This window comes from Orbicella franksi, chromosome 6 (assembly GCF_964199315.1).
Source record: "Orbicella franksi chromosome 6, jaOrbFran1.1, whole genome shotgun sequence".
NCBI classification, from domain to species: Eukaryota; Metazoa; Cnidaria; class Anthozoa; order Scleractinia; family Merulinidae; genus Orbicella; species Orbicella franksi.
Genome location: NC_138150.1, coordinates 15,387,217 through 15,403,760, shown reverse-complemented (window position 1 = coordinate 15,403,760; position 16,544 = coordinate 15,387,217). Strand labels below are relative to the sequence as shown.

General features: G+C 41.3%; 1 protein-coding gene across 1 annotated transcript; it reads left to right on the top strand.

Annotated features, from left to right (window-relative positions):
• Positions 1-3,355: 3,355 nt before the first annotated feature.
• On the top strand, positions 3,356-14,726 carry LOC145489240 (uncharacterized). The gene is made up of 4 exons (XM_081468190.1): positions 3,356-4,857; positions 7,573-7,617; positions 9,105-10,168; positions 11,169-14,726. The coding sequence occupies exons 1-4, from the start codon at positions 4,563-4,565 to the stop codon at positions 11,703-11,705; spliced, it is 1,941 nt and encodes a 646-aa protein (XP_081324316.1). The 5' UTR covers positions 3,356-4,562; the 3' UTR covers positions 11,706-14,726.
• The last annotated feature ends 1,818 nt before the right edge of the window (positions 14,727-16,544 follow it).

Sequence of the window (16,544 nt, the reverse complement as noted above, 5' to 3'; positions counted from 1 at the left end):
AAACTATTTGCATTTTTTCAACACATCTCTCAACATAAAATTCCGTGTTTTCAGACATGACCGGAAGTTTTGTTTGACCGACGAGCTTCTTGGAAAACGAGACAAAGAAAGGATTTGTTCAGCAATTGTTTATCTATTTAAAATTAAAAAAAAAAGAGCATCAGAATTCGGCTGCTAAGAAAGGCTACTGTTTCCGCTTTTGGGCTGAAATCACGTATTATGTATTTGTTCCTTGTTTGCAAGCTCCCTTGATTTTCAGAGAAGTTTTTAAAGTTGTTACTAAATTATTTTTTGTAGTTAAATAATGTTTTGCATGTTTGCCTTGCACGCGATCTGCCAGGTATCCGGATCTGATAAATGTCCAAAAATAACCACTGAAAATGGGATACAGGGGAAACCCCATTGTCGAAGATGTAATCAAAAAGGGTAATTCTGGTGGAAATCAGCGTGAATTACTTGGGTTGATATTGAGTTAAAGTAAAACTACTGATGAGGTTTGCAGACCTACGTGGACAAATAAAGATACTTGGAACAATAAACAGTGGACAACAAATGGCCCAACAACAACACAAGCAAAAGTAAAGTGCACCTTTGACGAAGTCAATTACGTCAATTACGAGGGTTTCCAATTCACATTTATTCGATTTTTTGACGTTGTTCTTCTTTTTATCCTCAGACAGGTTCAGTTTTTTTCGTTCCTTTTCAGCACTGTAATAAATTTCAGGAAGACATTGATTTTGCATTGGAAAGAAAAGTCGACTGTGGGTCCGTATAGTTGATTTTCTGGCACACTGTGCTATTTTTTCATTTCCAGACCGCCTCAGCTCCACAGAAATTACGTGAATTTCCTGACGGAAAAGTTGCCTTATTCGAGGCAAAAGAAAAAAATTCAGTTCACTGGTTTTTCATTGGATTCCCAAACAGTAGTGTGTTTTGTTACTTTTTATTTTCCCCATATACGGTACGGCCCTCTGAGTCTTGAAAAAAAAGGAATCGAAAATCCCCTCCCCGTCGTTAAACGCCCATCTTTGAGTTTTTCTTTCGGAGAGGATGGCTGTACAACAGCTACACATAAATGGTCGCCCCTAGGGACGGAGAGGGAAAGACTCCCCGAGATTTTTGGTGCGGGCGAACGACTCGTTCCTTCAAACCCTTGCCAAAGTTCAGACTAATGTACGTGATTTTCTCATCCCATTCTAGACCCGTTGCAAGCTTGCCGTTCATGCCCACACGTAGCGTTAGCCTGTTTCAGACTAAAAATAGTCATTTGCATGAGTGTTCCTGATACCCAAAATAGTTTCCGTTGAAATTTGTTAACATTTGTTTTTGTTTCTTTTACATTGTAGAAACTAGACACAATTCTAGACAAGAATCTATTTTAGACCAAAAATGGTCATAATCTACCCTAACTTCAGACCAAAACGACTGAAAAAGCCGGCTCGGGTAAACAAGCCAAGGTAGCGATACACTATATCTCTTTTTAAAAGGAAGGCGTCAAACACCGACCAAGACCACTCAAGGAAATTGGCTTTCTTCATAATTTAGGATTCAAAAGTGAGGAGAATGAGGGGAAACTTGTTTGCTATACTTGTTCATCTTTCATTTTGTGATTACCGCGGGATTTCACCAAGTTCCCAAGTTTACCTTGTTTGGACGTGACAATAAATTCAAAGTCACTGATCGACACCTGTATTCTCATTACTGTACACACATAGACTGTAATTCGTGATGGAAGAAGTTATTTCGTAGATAATAACGTCTCAGTCACAAATACCACCGTTCCCTTTCGTTCATAACAGCGTCGCATGGCCGCCGTGCACATACCACCTTATGCAAAGTAACACTTTGAGCAAAATGATAATAAACCGTATAGCTGTGTTTCTCTTTCAGACAACGGAACAGCTTGTCTCACTGTGTGAACTTTCCGGAAACGGTCAGCTGAAAGAGTACTTGGCTCTTTCGTCGAAACGTTTGTACGTGATGTAAATAATGTACGGACGACATGACAAGTGTTTGGATCGTCTTTCAGCTAGCGTCTACTTCCTTTTGGAATAAATGGTCAGGTCAGTGTTTAGGTTTAAAAGTGTTACAAACAACCCTAGCGACAGTTTGACGCAATTATATGCGGGCGCTGTGTTATATGTCATGTAAACACGGAGAAAAAGGTGCGCTAAAAACTCAGTAGGTCGTAACACAATCTGGCTTGGTTCAAAATTTCCACCGCTCCCTGGTACGAAAATAAGGAATAACGCTTGGTATGCACGTATAAAATTATTATGTTGAAAAGCAAACCTGCCAAAAAGGCTAGGGTTCAAAAGGAGTTCTATCTATTATTGTATTATGAGTGATCGCTTCGGTCCTCTCGTACAGCGTATGTTAAAACCGTATGTTCTAACCAAACTTCTCAACACCCAAATCATCCCGGAAACGACACACTTATTTCTTTTTGAAAACAGCTGCTTGTTTGGTCTTCTGCAGCCTGCCTGGCTGGCGGCCCGGGATAACGTGCGCGATTGCTATTCGCCGGCCCAAACGAAGACACTCACGAACTCGCGCGCTAGCTAGCTGGGACGGGAGAGCTTTTGAGGCGCTTGCCTCGTAACATTGAGAGCATTGAGGCAATGACAATGAAACCTGGAGTTAAAATAGCACTGCGAAAAATATGTCCTTCTAGGAACATAACATGAAAAGGTGACGTCATATGACGTAGTAATGACGTCACTATAATCATAGACCAGCCATCTTGGATCTGCCATCTTAGATTTCATGATTGTTCAAAACATTAGAAAATCAGTACACAACTGGCTTTAAAATAGTGAAAGCCAATAAAGCAAGTGTAAGTTACCTAAAGAGTAGAAGTCACTGCAAGAAAGCTAAATTTTCTCTTTAATATTAGAAAAAGATTCTTAATTTGAGAAACAAGCCGTCAAAATACAGTTGCTATAAGAATATCAAGTTCCTCGACCAATCGCGTTTTCCCTGAGAAATTGTAGGAAAAGTGACCAAATTTGGAGTGTTCAAAGTTGGCGAGGCCCTCAAAAGTATCTTCCGCATTGTTTCGTTTCTTTTCTTAATTATGACCAATATGGGCGCTCATCCAGCTCATCTCTTGGTACAAATGCTATGTTATACCTGATGAGAACTGAATGAAAATCAAACCGGTTCAGCAACTGACCGCAGTTAGCTTGCACCTGAAACAAAGTTGTTCAGCAAATAGTCTGTAACATGAGCGTGTGGTTTAAATTAGCGATTTCCTTACGCAAAGCTTAGTCAACAGATTTTAACAGTTGAACTCATTCCAGATATTTGTCGTTGGAGATTTAGGTGTAGAGCTTAAAACAATAACACTTGTCTACTTATTACTCTTTAACGTGCGTCATTTAAAAATTTTACAAGTGTGCTTTTGTCATAGATTGTGGTTTTAATCGCATCCCATTCAGTCTAACTGTCAATATCGTCACCTGGATCTTTCCATGGCAAGTTACTCTACAAGTGTTTCCTCTTTCTATGACGAATGTTTTTTTTTTAAAGCAATGCTCATTAAAATGACAGAAAAGGCCCACCCCGAGAGGATGTTTTGCTCGTTTTAAAACTATCCACTATCGGTGTCTGGAAAACCCGAATAGCGAATAGCGAATAGTTCCGGATAGTGTGAATAGTCTCGAATAGTGCGAATAGTGGCGAACAGTCGCGAAAAGTGGCGAATAGTGACGAACAGTCGTCAATAGTTACCGCTTTAGATCTAATATCCTGCATTAATTAATTATCCAAATAAGCAACAGAATTTCAGTGAATTTATTACCTTTTCTTCTCCGGACTCAGGCTAGGGCTATCCATCGCCGACGTTAAGAAATCAGAAACCACATACTGGGTACCCTATTTGCTACAATTTGCCACGATTTGCCACGATTTGCCACTATTCGCCACTATTCGAGACTGCTCGCCACTATTCGCACTATTCGTACTATTCGCTATTCGCTATTCGGGTTTTTCAGACACCCATCCACTATACTAGCACGCAAAACCTAGCATTTCATTACACCATGACGATGGATAGTTTTCTGACTCAAGAAACAGGTGACTAGCTCGTGTATAGCATGTGATTCATGGCGCATGCGCTGGAATTTTAAAAGTTTCTTCGAATTATTCTACTTCCTGTTCACGCCCTGACATTTCCAAGGTTACGAATGTGAAAATAAACGGACACAAAAAGGCGAAGTTCCAAGCGGTTTCATCTCTTTCCTTCACAAACCTTCAAAGCTCTTCAAATTCAGGGCAATCTTCAAACTTTCTCTGTATTCTGGACAGAGGATTGCAGGAATCAGAGGCCGGAAGAAAGTTTTAGAATCAGAGGAGAAATATTGTTTTAGAAATATTGTCAAAACTATAAAACAACAAAGTCGGGTCAAAGATCTTCGGAGATGAGATTACAAGAAATTAGATATTTATAGTCCTAACGTATCAGGAATGGCAGGGATGTTTTGGTAGCTGTAAAAACATTCTCTCCCTTGATGGTGGTGTGCATTTTCCATGAGAGAATGTGAACCTGTCGAGATAAAGCGATGAACTCTTCAGCGGAAGAAGTGCGGGAGAAGTTAACAAGCCATCGAGTTCAAATTGTTCAGGAACTACGCGTAGATCGAGCTATTCTCTACGATTATTTGCGTAGTAAGGGTGTTTTCGACAATGAGGATTGCGGGATTGTGCACGCTGAGAAGACGAACGAACGCAAAGCTAGCAAGCTGTTGGACATTCTTGAAACTAAAGGGACAGAAGGTGTGGAACATTTCCTAGATGTTCTGCAGCTTCTAAATCCAGGCCTGTACGAGAAGTTAACGGGGCAGAAAGCTACAGCTAGTAAGTGTGACCTTTATTATGTATCATGGTTAGTTTGAGCTGTGCAAGTGTTACAATGGCGTGAACTCTGGAATAGGCTCATTATGTGCTGTCCAAACAGTTACTCGTTCTGTTAGCAGACGTAAGCCATATATTGTGTTTTATGAGAACAGAACCACGGCCGAAATAACAAGATGTGTACAATGGGAAACGAAGAGAATATAACTAAAACGAGAAGCGTTACCGCTATTAAATTGTACCGGAAGAGTTAGCTACTAGCTTTCAAGCATTTCCACGCCAAGTATATTAACTTGTGTAAGGAAACTGTTCATGTCTTTCGGATGGATGCATTACTTGACCGTAGAAATTCACGCTTGCAAGATAAATAACCTTTCGATTATTATGCTCCCGTCAGCAAATTCTTTTTGTGTTAGGAATCTAGTGATTGCTCAGTGTAATACTATCCTAGTTGACATGTGACTAACACAAGAGGAGTCTGCGTGGGATAATAACGATTGTAAGCGAGGTAACACAAAATGGCGCGCCCAGGGTGCTTGTTATAGGCTAGCCTCCCATGACTCATCCAGACATTTTTTGGGTACGCGGTGAAAAAAAAAAAAAATAGAAAAGCAGTATGTGTAGGAGGCTAGCTGAATGGCTAGCTGTGGTGTAGAACTGGACTTAGTTTCTTGGAAAGAATCGAACGCGTTATGACTATGAGTCTGTGTTCGAAATTCGCCCAGAACGAAAGCAAAAATTTGCATACTACTACATACATCCGTCACCGGACATTTGTGTCTATTAAAATGACTGGAGATACAAAGATAATAAGGACAGCCTGACCATATATGGTGAACTGCTGTGAACTGACAATGCAATTATAGGGGTTTTTGCTCAAACGAAACGATACGACCAAGCTCGAGAGATCGGCACTTCCCATTCACAGATCATTGTCATGTACGAAAACAGTTGAAATTGTGTGACAGTTCGGCCGGCGTTGCGTTACCAGTATTTGGAACTATAGTAGAATCTTTGTTTACCGACAATATTTTAGCGCTTCAGTTTTTGATTGAGCTACAAAAATATCAAAAGGCCATTTCCGAGTTGCCTTGTGGCTCTGTTTCAAAACAAGTCCTCGTGCAAAACGTTTTATGAGAAAATTAGTTTGATTTGCACGAAAAAGAACCTGTAGGGGGAACACATTTTCATATGAACGGTTTCGTGTGAAGACTCGTTTTGATACAGAGGCAAAAGGCCACTCGAAAATGGCCTGTTCTGATTATTGAATGGGCATGGCACGATTAACTGTCCCAAGGAACTTGAGCCCGATGCATGAAATACCTTTCGTCTGTTTCGTGCGACACAACATGAAAAACCAGGAGCCTCCATCCGCACTGTAACGTAGGGTCAACCCATTCCCGTATCATTCTATTTTTAGAACTGTATTAACCGCAAGGGTCTCTTGGTTTCCCACGAAATATCTTGTTCCTACAGATAGAAAATGCAAAACAGGGAACAAAAGTGGGATTTCAGTCTTTGTTATAACAAAGAATGGCCTTAGCTCGGGTATAATTGGGTATTGAATAGGGGTCATGTGAAAACTCCCACGAGAGCTGTTACTAAAAATAGAAAAATACGGGCAAGGGTTGACTCACAGGGTTAGTATGGGAGATAGAGGCTCCGGGATTGGCTCCTGGAAAAACTCAATATTTTACAAAGAATGTATGGACTCATAGCGTTTTTGACACCCAGAAATTTTTGTGCAGTTTTTGAAAGACAGCATCTCCTCCAAAATGGCTAAAAATTACAGCAATTATTAATGAGTTTCACAAACACTTTAAATGGTCTGAGTCAGATCGTATCTAGCACTATGCCTCTATTGCCTGATTTCAAGCCGAAAAGGACTAGGTACGAGTCTTCAGATTATGAGATTAGCAGCTACTGATCCACAGTCATAAAGTGCACACCAAGCTTTACAAAGTCCCCAAGTTTGGTGCCACTAGACCTAATGGCAAGCAAGATACAGCCATTTGAAAACATCAACATTTAAAAAAAAATGGCCATCCGGACGTTGTGTCTGGATGACCAAATATTTCTGTATAATTTTGGTGTTTTTAAATGGCTGTATCTCAGTCAAAACTAGCCTGATGTATTAACATTAAACCCAGTTGGGGATTTTGTGAGTCTCGGTGTGCTTTTTCTATGGATGTGGATCAATAGTTACTAATCCCATAATTTACAGACTCATACCTAGTCCTTTTCGGCTTGAAATCAGGCAATGTAAAGTAGAGTGTTAACCATGCAAAACGTGAACAATACGGACGCCAGCGAAAGAGCGCTCTATATGGAGGGAACAAAAACAATTTAAAGGAAGTCTTTCTGGAAAAGGTTTTTTAATTTTTAAACAAAATGTCTGCATTTCTGTGCGAACAGGATGGTTAATACCCCAGGGTTTTGAAAAATGATTTTGCTCAGTTACACGGAAACATGTTGCGCAAAGCTTTTTCACTTTTAATTCATGAACCGCGCACCTCTTAAGCAGACATGGGTTCAACTTTCCGCAACACGTTGTCACAACTTGCAACAAGCCTGTTATAGGCATAATGCTTTTCGACTTTTTATGCAACAGTGTTGCACGACAAGTTGAAAGAAACTTTTGCATATATTACTGTGCCTTCATGTCCAGACTACCTTTACACGTTGGAGCTAACAATGTTTTGTTCGTTTTAATTATAGGAGAGAATCCCATACTCAGTGACGTCGGGGACAAGTCTTTCACTGGTAAAATGCAGCACGTCATTCACCTTGCTTGTACTTAAGATGACACAATAACCATGATTATTATACCTCGCAACTCAGATAAGTTTTTCGATTGGAGGAGAACGTGTCACGTGTCGTTGGTCAAAACTCACTAAGGCCCCGTTCACAAGTATCTGGACATTTTTGAATACACTCTCCAGAGTGGAAAAAAATAAATCCGCAACCAATCCGATAACGGGTTGACAGTGAATCCGGATATTTTCGAATCCGATGACGTAGTAAAATCGTGTCCAGTCTCTTACCGAACAATAAACCAACAGGCCTAGTTTATCTGGAGGGAATCCGGATACCATCGGATGCGTGTGGACAGGCGAATTCGATTTGAATACGCTACGTGTGGACGGGGAAATTTTTGAATCCGGAAAGAAAATTAAAAGTTGCGGATTAAAAAATATCCGGATACGTTTGGACGCGGCCTAACTCCCCAGGGCGAACAAACTCACTAACTCTCTAGGGAAACAACAACTTGAACTTTCGACTCGCACGTAATCAGGTCCTGCTCCTTGAAACTGCGGGGAATTTGTGTGCCAACCGGCGCCAAGCAAATGATTTTTTTGCATTTTTTTTTTGTATTTTTGAGTTTAGGGGAGGTAAAACAAAACACTTAATGACTGGCTCCGCGGGAAACAGTGAGTTTTGTTTCCCGTCGACCTCAATGCTCCCCTCGGCTTCACCTCAGGAAACATTAAGGGTCTCGGTGAAACAAAACTCACTGTTTCCCCTGGGGCCAGCCATTAAGCGCTTATTAGTTGCCTAAAATAACAGGGCATAGTCGCATGTTTCACTGTGGTTAAAAAAGGTTGAGTCTTTATGAATTTAATCTTGTGCCCAAGGCAAACCTCAATCCGGTTCAGCGGTTTGGGCCAGTAGCATACAGTGACAAGGAGTACTGCCAATACCCCCTGGGTGGGATGCTAGTTCATCGCAGGGTACCTCCCAGCGTTTTTAGACCTCTGGTTGTCGGTCTTTTCTCTTAGGGTCCGACAAGTGTTATCCGCGGACGCAAACGCGAAGAGGGCGGCATGGACGAGAAGGAGCTGGGGCGAGACGAGAAAAAAACCATGACTGTAGATTGACGGCCGTTAAAGCAGCACCCTGTCTCATCCCAGTCCCTACTCTCTTCACACTCCCGCCTGATTTCGAGAGAAAACATATTATCAGAAGTCTAGCGTTTTCTACTTATGTTTCCCCGACAATTATTCACTCAGTTTTCATTTATGTCACCAGGTGAAGAAAAGCATTGTGTAGAAAAGATCACTTATTGGGGATAGCTTACGTACAATGATCACGACAGTATACTAATCAAACACACAGCATAAATCATGATACTGTCTTTAAATTCGATGGATCTGATTGCTATTCTGTCCGTCTCAGAGACCAATACAACGAACACAATAGGTCAAGAGAGCCCGACATTTTATTTTAATGCAATTAATTTTGTTTTGTAGATGTTCATCCCCAATTTGATTTGGACATTCTTAGCAATCACTTGAAAAGGGCTTTGAAGGATGTACAAGAGATGAGCCTCATGTATCTCCACCAGCTGAAAGAGAACCGACAGCTCAACCAAAGTCTCAGCAAAATAACCAGTGATCTGGAATTGAAGTCTAAGCGCTTGCAGTATTCGGAGAGAGAGATAATAAAAGCCGAGGAGAGGGCGAGAGAGGCACGCTACAACGCTGAGACAATCGAGGAAACCGCAACTTTTCAGATAAAAGAATACGAGAAGGCCATGAGCGAGTGGAATGCTTTAGGTTTTGCTCTGTTGATGAAGTTACTGTCGTCGGAACAGCAAGTGGAAGAAGGAAGGAAGAAGAATGAAGAGTTGACCTGCAAGCTAAGAGAGTTGTCGAAGAGTTTTGACCAAGCGCGAAGGCAGTCCTTGATGTTGTCAGAAACAATAGCGCTACAGCAAAACAGTGTCAGAACAGCTGAAGACCTAACTAATCGCAATCACGAGCTTCAGTTTATCACGCAGAAACTACAGATAGAGAAAGACCAAGCTATTTCTGAGCTTAATGAGCTAAAAAGCCGGACTGACGCATTAAAGGCACGTTACGATATTATGGAGAAAAACAAACAGCAATGTCAAGAAAGTTATGAAAGTGTTGCTGAAGATTGCTCACTAACCAGAAAGAAGATGCAAGAATTCCAATTCCAGTTGTCTGTTTCTCAACGACGAGAGGAAAGCCTCAAAGAGCAAAACGACGAGCTCACTCGCCTCACGAAGAAGTATCAAGAGCAGCGAGATTTTTACGGTGAGGAAAGGAGAAAAGCCATGAATGAGCGAGAAGAGGCCAGGAAGGAAAGAGACGAGATCACTCAGAGATACAGTGATGTCCTGAAAGAAAAAGACGAGGCGGTGATAAGATTTCTGCAGGAGTCGAGGGAGTTTGAACGTCAGCGCGAATTAGACACCACTGAAATGCGTGCTCTGAGAGAACGCCTGATACGAGCTGAAGAAGGGTTGAAGATTTTAAAGATGGAAGGAGAATTGTCTTTAAGGACTTCGGTGAGTGACTGTATCTTGTTCTTACGTCCCAGTAAGTATGTCTCTAGCTTTGCGGCACGACATGAATGACAGAATTTCCGTTATTGAGATCTGATTGTTAGTGGCGTGTACATTAATGGGTTATGGAAAGCCAGAATCTTTTCATTGACCAGTCTAAACATGCTATTGAAATATGATTGAAAAACGTTACTCTGGTTTAAAAAATGTAAAAATGTTAGTAAAAATTTTTTGTAAAAGTCCCAACGTCTCGGCTAAAACTTCAGCCTTCATCAGGGGAAAGTGATAAGGAATTTGTAAAAAGGCACGAGTAACGTTTTTCAATCATGAATCAACCACCTGGTTACAGGACCATTTTTAAAATGCTATTGAAATGTTTTCCGAGGTATGTGAGGCCGATGCCCGAAGATTACCCGAAGTTAAACGATGGTCCGAAAGAAACCAGCAAATTCTCTCGAATGTTGATTAGCTTTGAAGGTACTTAAACCAAAAACAAACACGACTGTTTTGGGTTGGGGAAGATTGAGACGGATTACGAGCACGAAGGCTTAGCTTTTCAAAATGGCCCCATTACAGATTGATGCAGCGGCACAGCCTCCAAATGTCATTAATAGAATTCTACTAGTATACTAATGCAAATGCTGCAATCTGATTGGCTGATTGATGGTACATTATCAGCCATTAGTGTGCAGTTGCTAAAGGTCATCTACGAAATAGTGACGTTTAGGTGCAAATGGTAATTACATTTCTGTCGTAGATACTGAGTACTGAGGCCAGCAGTGTGTGCTTGTTAAAAAACGGCGGTTTTCGAAGAGTCTGTGAAGAGGATTTAGCTAAATTTTTGAACGACTAGTAGATTTATACTTGAACAATTAGATTACTAACTCTCGATTTCTATGGGTGATAGTGGACTCGGGCTGCGCCTCGGCTGCGTCCTCGTAAACTATCAAGAGATAGTAAAAACTCGAGCTCGGAATCTTATTGTTAAATATGTTCTCCACAGGAACAAGCATCAGATGACAACGAGAATTCAGACGAGCGGACCTCAGACAATGGTGTTCAAGATGATGAAGAACGCTTTAGCAAAGAAGATGGGGCAATCCAAGCTCCAAATTTCAGAACCTCGACGGATATTCTCAAGAGCATGAAAAACCGGTTTTACCAGACGGTCCGGGATTTCCCTTCCCTCGAGATAACTGATAAACTGGACTCACAGATCCGTTTTGCCGAGTGGTTATATCGCCTGCCTCATCTTCTTGGGAACCCTGTGGCTTGTTCGACGCCTGGTAAAAGCCCACTGGATGAGGTCCCTGCAATTGGTAAAATACTTAATTTCAATTGGTCGTCTCCTCCCTTTCCAGCCACCTACGAAACCAGGGAAAAGTGTCCAGAAATGCAAATAACACTCGACAGTCTTGATGAATCGAAAGGCAAATTCCTTGGGTCGTACGCCATTGATGACAGCATCATCCCAGAGCGCCGTCCGAGGGCGTATGACCTGGATCGAACCAAGACAACTCGGCGCCTCCGCCATCCATAACTCGAACTTTCAGGCGTTAGGTACAATTCCATTACGTCAGGGTGATAGGTTGAAAGTACCCGTAGGGAAAGTTGAAAGTAGCACTCTGGTAATGCCAGGGTGATAGTTTGAAAGTACCCCCCCCCCCAACCTCCTGCCTGAGAAAACGAATCTTTCCGGAAGTGATTACTTCATTTAAGGGCGACCGAATTCGTACCGAGTCGGTTCACATTCGATTTACCATTCGACCGCTGGCGAACAAGGACTAAGATGCTTCTAATAACAAGGAATAACTAAGCTTACACTCTGATGAGGAAACAATTCCTTTAGAGCTTCTTGAATTTTTTTTCACTGGTAGTTCGGTTCTCGAAACTATTAATATCAGACACTGTTTCAGACATTACTTTAAACGTCAGCGCCCTATTTCTTGTGCGCAGGAATAAAACAGTCTTGTAGTTACCTTTATGTCTACAATGCACGTCCCATTCAGATCAGAAAGGCAAACTGCGAAGGATAGTTGGCAAGTTATAAATCTATTGCTATTTGGGACTAAAATACTCCACAGTTATGTCCATGTTTTTTTACAGGGGGCTCCCCCCTTACAAAGACACTGTGATATGATATGATAACTGAATAGAGTAGGATTCAGTTGAGCGTCGAAAGTAATTTACATTGATTACCACGCTAATAGATTAGCTTAAAACACTCGCGCCACTTTTTTAACCAATCAGAAGTAAGATCCAAACCAATCGTGACTCGCTGGCACACGTTTTTCCCGGGCTTCGTATCTGCTACATATATTTGCTCGGAGTTTACATTGGTTCACTGGATTGTATATGCCCATTGTGATTGGCCTTAGTGGTTACTGTTCTTTGTTTTAATTTGGTTTTACGAGACTTAATTGAAAACTACTTTATTGATCGATTAAGTCAGTTTAATTGAATTGATTCTTTTATTAGTAAAACGGTTATTAAAGCAGGTGTTTAGGTCAACCTGTAATAAAACCGTTTTATAGGGAAATCGAAATTTTGTAAAACTGTTTGTTATGAGCTTTGTGTATGTATTTGAATTTTATGGAAAGGTTTTGGATCCGTATTTCCAAGATTATAGGACAGCGTTTGTTTCTTGGTTAAAGGGAGTGTTTCAAGGTTCGGTGAATGTGTAAGCTGTAACATTAGCCCATTTGATTTTTATAAATTACAATGTTTAGAGAAGAAGCCACCTCAACCTTGGCTTGTTTACATGCAGGTCCCCTAACCTGGTCAAATACGCCACATATTCGTATTCTCGGTATTGGACTGGAACTAGCTTGCAAGTGAGGCTAATGCGGGGGAATCTTTTCAAATGCAAATGACACTTATCTTTTTTTAATGATGTTCCCCACATGAGCCTCCCTTTCAAGTTAGTTCCCGTCTAATTTCGAGAATACGAATATGGTCTAAAAAAGAATTTGGAAATGTTGGTTTTTCGGGAGGGAACAAAACCCTCGGAGCAAGGAGAGAACCAACAACAAACTCAACCACTATATGACTCCGTACCGGAATCGAACCGGTCCACGTTGGCAGGAAGCAAGCGCTCTCATCACTTCACCATCCCTGCTCACTGTTTCATGGTTTATGAAACGAACAAAAGCGAGCTGATAATTTTGGCGGGAAAGTTTTGTTAGAAAGTCGCGAAAACGCTGCGATAAAGATGATATTTCTCATTACAATTCCTTTTGTTTGTTCCAATTCCTAACTACCACCCAATTCTACTGTTTATAAACCAATCAGATGCGAGTAGATAACTCGTGGATGTGTCCACAAAAAAAAATAGGTCCGCAATGCGAACTTGTGTGGGATTTCAGTCAAATAAAAGTTGATGCGCTATGGATAAATCAGAGAAATTGTAGCTTTACAGTGCATATTTAGACATTTTGTCGTTTTGTAGTGATGAACGTCGAGTCAAGATACTATAGAGTCCTGGTTATAAGATCCCTAGCTACAGACGAAAAAACGGTTACAGAAGAAACATGTTTGGACTTTAGTTTCCAGGAAATTCGCTCCCTCAGGGTTCGGTTACACGGAACTCTTGACCTTGGTAAATGACCCTTTTACCACGGGAAACTGCATTTAGTGAGTATGACCAATATTTCCGGAGGTACATTTCCCGAGGCTAATACCCATGGATACATCAAAAAGATCACATGCAGCGCCCTTGACATTTAATGTAGTAAGTTGCATTGGTCTTTTGATGTCCAAGGTATTACGAGCAAATCACGTTTCTCCGTTTGTCATCGATATGCAACCGAAAAGGAAAAATGGTTTTCCCCCGTGTGCCATTTCTGTTACCTTGGCAAAATCCCGTGTAACCGTTGTTTCACAACGTATACTAAAACCCAAGAAAAAAACAAAAGACAAAAGTCAGCAGACATATATGTAGCCCCAAGTTATTGTGGGGGGTGGGGGGGCACTGAAAGAGTCATTGAAGTTAACACATTTTGCAGGTTAGGCTTGTTATTCGCAGCAGGGACGAAAACAAATGACATCATCGAAAAGCAAATGTACACGAGAAGGTTTAGATTTTGGTTGTGATTCTGGACCGTGCAATCAACAATAACGTGGCCTGTTTCTTCGGGATACCAGATGACGTGTTACACAACTGGGACAATTAATGTTCACGAACACAACTTTTGAATGATGTTGGCTTGGGGATGTTTACTCTGGGAACAGCTTTATTTCATGGGCTACATTTGTCCTGGGATGTGTCGATTAGTTCCAGTGGAGACAAATAGTTCAGTTAGCCTCAGCTCTTACGTAGACGCTCCCCCCGCCTCCCTCCCCCCCGCCTCAATCATGGAACGGCAACAGAAATGTTGTCGACTTTTATTCATTAGCGGAAATATTAGAATCGGTCGCTGTTTGCACGGAGTTTCTTTACGATAAATCAGCTCATTCGTGCTTCCAGCTGAGAAAACTGTATGTAAATTATACCCTTAGAACTTAGCTTTTGTGCTTAGACCAGTAAATGTGAAAATGTTTAGCGTGAAGTTTGAAGGCAAATGCAAATGAGATAAGCATAACACAAGTGAAATAAGTATAAGCACAAGAAAAAGAAATATGTTCCTTTTTTCTTGTGGTTGCGCTTATGCTTAGTTCACTTGTGTTATGCTTATCTCACAAGTGTGAACCAGGCTTTAGTTCTTTTAAACTTGTGAGCCCACGGAAACTGCACCGTCACGCAACGTGTCAAGAAATCATGGTTTATCAGTCGAGAGGACCTCAACTTGCTAACCATAAATACACATCAAAATACTGGGCTTTGTCATTATGTTATATCTGTCCGTAAAACTTCGGTTGTTGATATAAAAATGCTGATTTTAGAGGCCCAGTTAGGGGGGGTACCCATGTCCCTTGTCTGAAATTCGCCACCAGCCATGTCGGCATTTCGCAAGATTCCTATGTCGCCTGTCGGAATTTCGTCTCAGAGGAGTTGGGTCGGGAAATTTGACCTTGTTCGATTAAAACGAAGCTACACATATAACACATCGTAATACCTTTGTTTATTAAAAAAAAACCGACACAGTGCTCTCAAGTCTCACGCATTGAGCATGAGGCTCACGCAAACGAATTCAATCTTGCGCTCTCACGCTGAAACTATTATTTCTCACGCATTGAAGGTTCCTTGCTGTTTTAGTCCAGTACATATATAATTAAGTATCTCTGGATATAATTTACTCCCTGTATGCTTTGCACTTGCTTCGAACACTTTTCAGCACTAGGAATTCTTATGCAGAGCCAGCATTTCTCCGCTCAGTGGGTTTAATGATTACTTTAAGGTTACTTTTAAAGCATCACATTTCGACTCAGAATGAAGGAAAAGACTTCTTAGCTACTTCAATTTTTCAAAATTTTCTAAGGGGCTGGGGGCATGCTTTCTAAGGGCTTGGGCTTGCTTTCGAGCGCTGAAGTTGCTAACCCCCTAGGAGATGTGGGGACATGCTCCCCCGGGAAATTTTGAAGTTTAGACGCTTGGAATTGCTATTTTCAGTCACTTTCCAGTCAGTATTTGGACCTAAAGTACAATCGAACCTATGACTATTTTTACTATGTTTATGTTTAACAACCGTTCTTTAACTCAAAATCTCAACGGCCTCAATCAGATAATCTCTCCTATCTACAATCTTCCTTTGAATTTGGCGTAACCCTTACTTTCTGCTGAAGACGAGAAGACCTTGGCAGCTTTCCCCTGTCTCTTTTTTCCTTCCATAATGCCATTTGTTGATAATACAACTTCATATTCTTTTACTGGTGACCCACTGATAAAAATATGAAGCAGACTTTCGAAGATCTCTTTCCTTTTTCCTTAAGCGTGTTTTTAGGCGTTTAGGCCACTGCTCTCTCAGCTGAGAGTGGGAAAAAACACTCAACAATGACGAACTCGATTTATTCGACGTGGACGTTTTAGCATATATATAAGAAAGCCTGTGTTTTACGACCCGTCGACATCGCGCGTGAGAGAGGAAAATTTTCCCATATGAACACTCCAGCCCGGGTAACCGGGACGAAACTTTTTAGACGAAATAGCTTCGCTTTCGCAACATAGCGGCCAAAATGGCATAATTTTTGGCTTGTATGTATTTCCACGTTAGGAGTAGGCGAATTAGTTTTATTAGTAATGTTACAAGAGTCCACAAAGCTGCGACAGCCGCGAACGATACAAGTTTATGTTCCACCATTTTGGTTGTGTTTCTTGGATTTTATCCCGGTAGACCGGGCTGAAATTTCCCATATGAACAGACAACAAAATTCGTCCCGGTAACCGGCCACTCCGGTTACCGGGCTCATATGAAGAGGCCCTAAAGGTCGGACGGCGGAAGTT

Excerpts from the sequence above, each read along its gene's own strand:
- LOC145489240 (XM_081468190.1), top strand. The coding sequence starts at position 4,563 with ATGAACTCTTCAGCGGAAGAAGTGCGGGAGAAGTTAACAAGCCATCGA. Across the intron at positions 4,858-7,572 it reads GGGGCAGAAAGCTACAGCTA|GAGAGAATCCCATACTCAGT; the intron begins GTAAGTGTGACC and ends TTTTAATTATAG. Across the intron at positions 7,618-9,104 it reads CGGGGACAAGTCTTTCACTG|ATGTTCATCCCCAATTTGAT; the intron begins GTAAAATGCAGC and ends TTTGTTTTGTAG.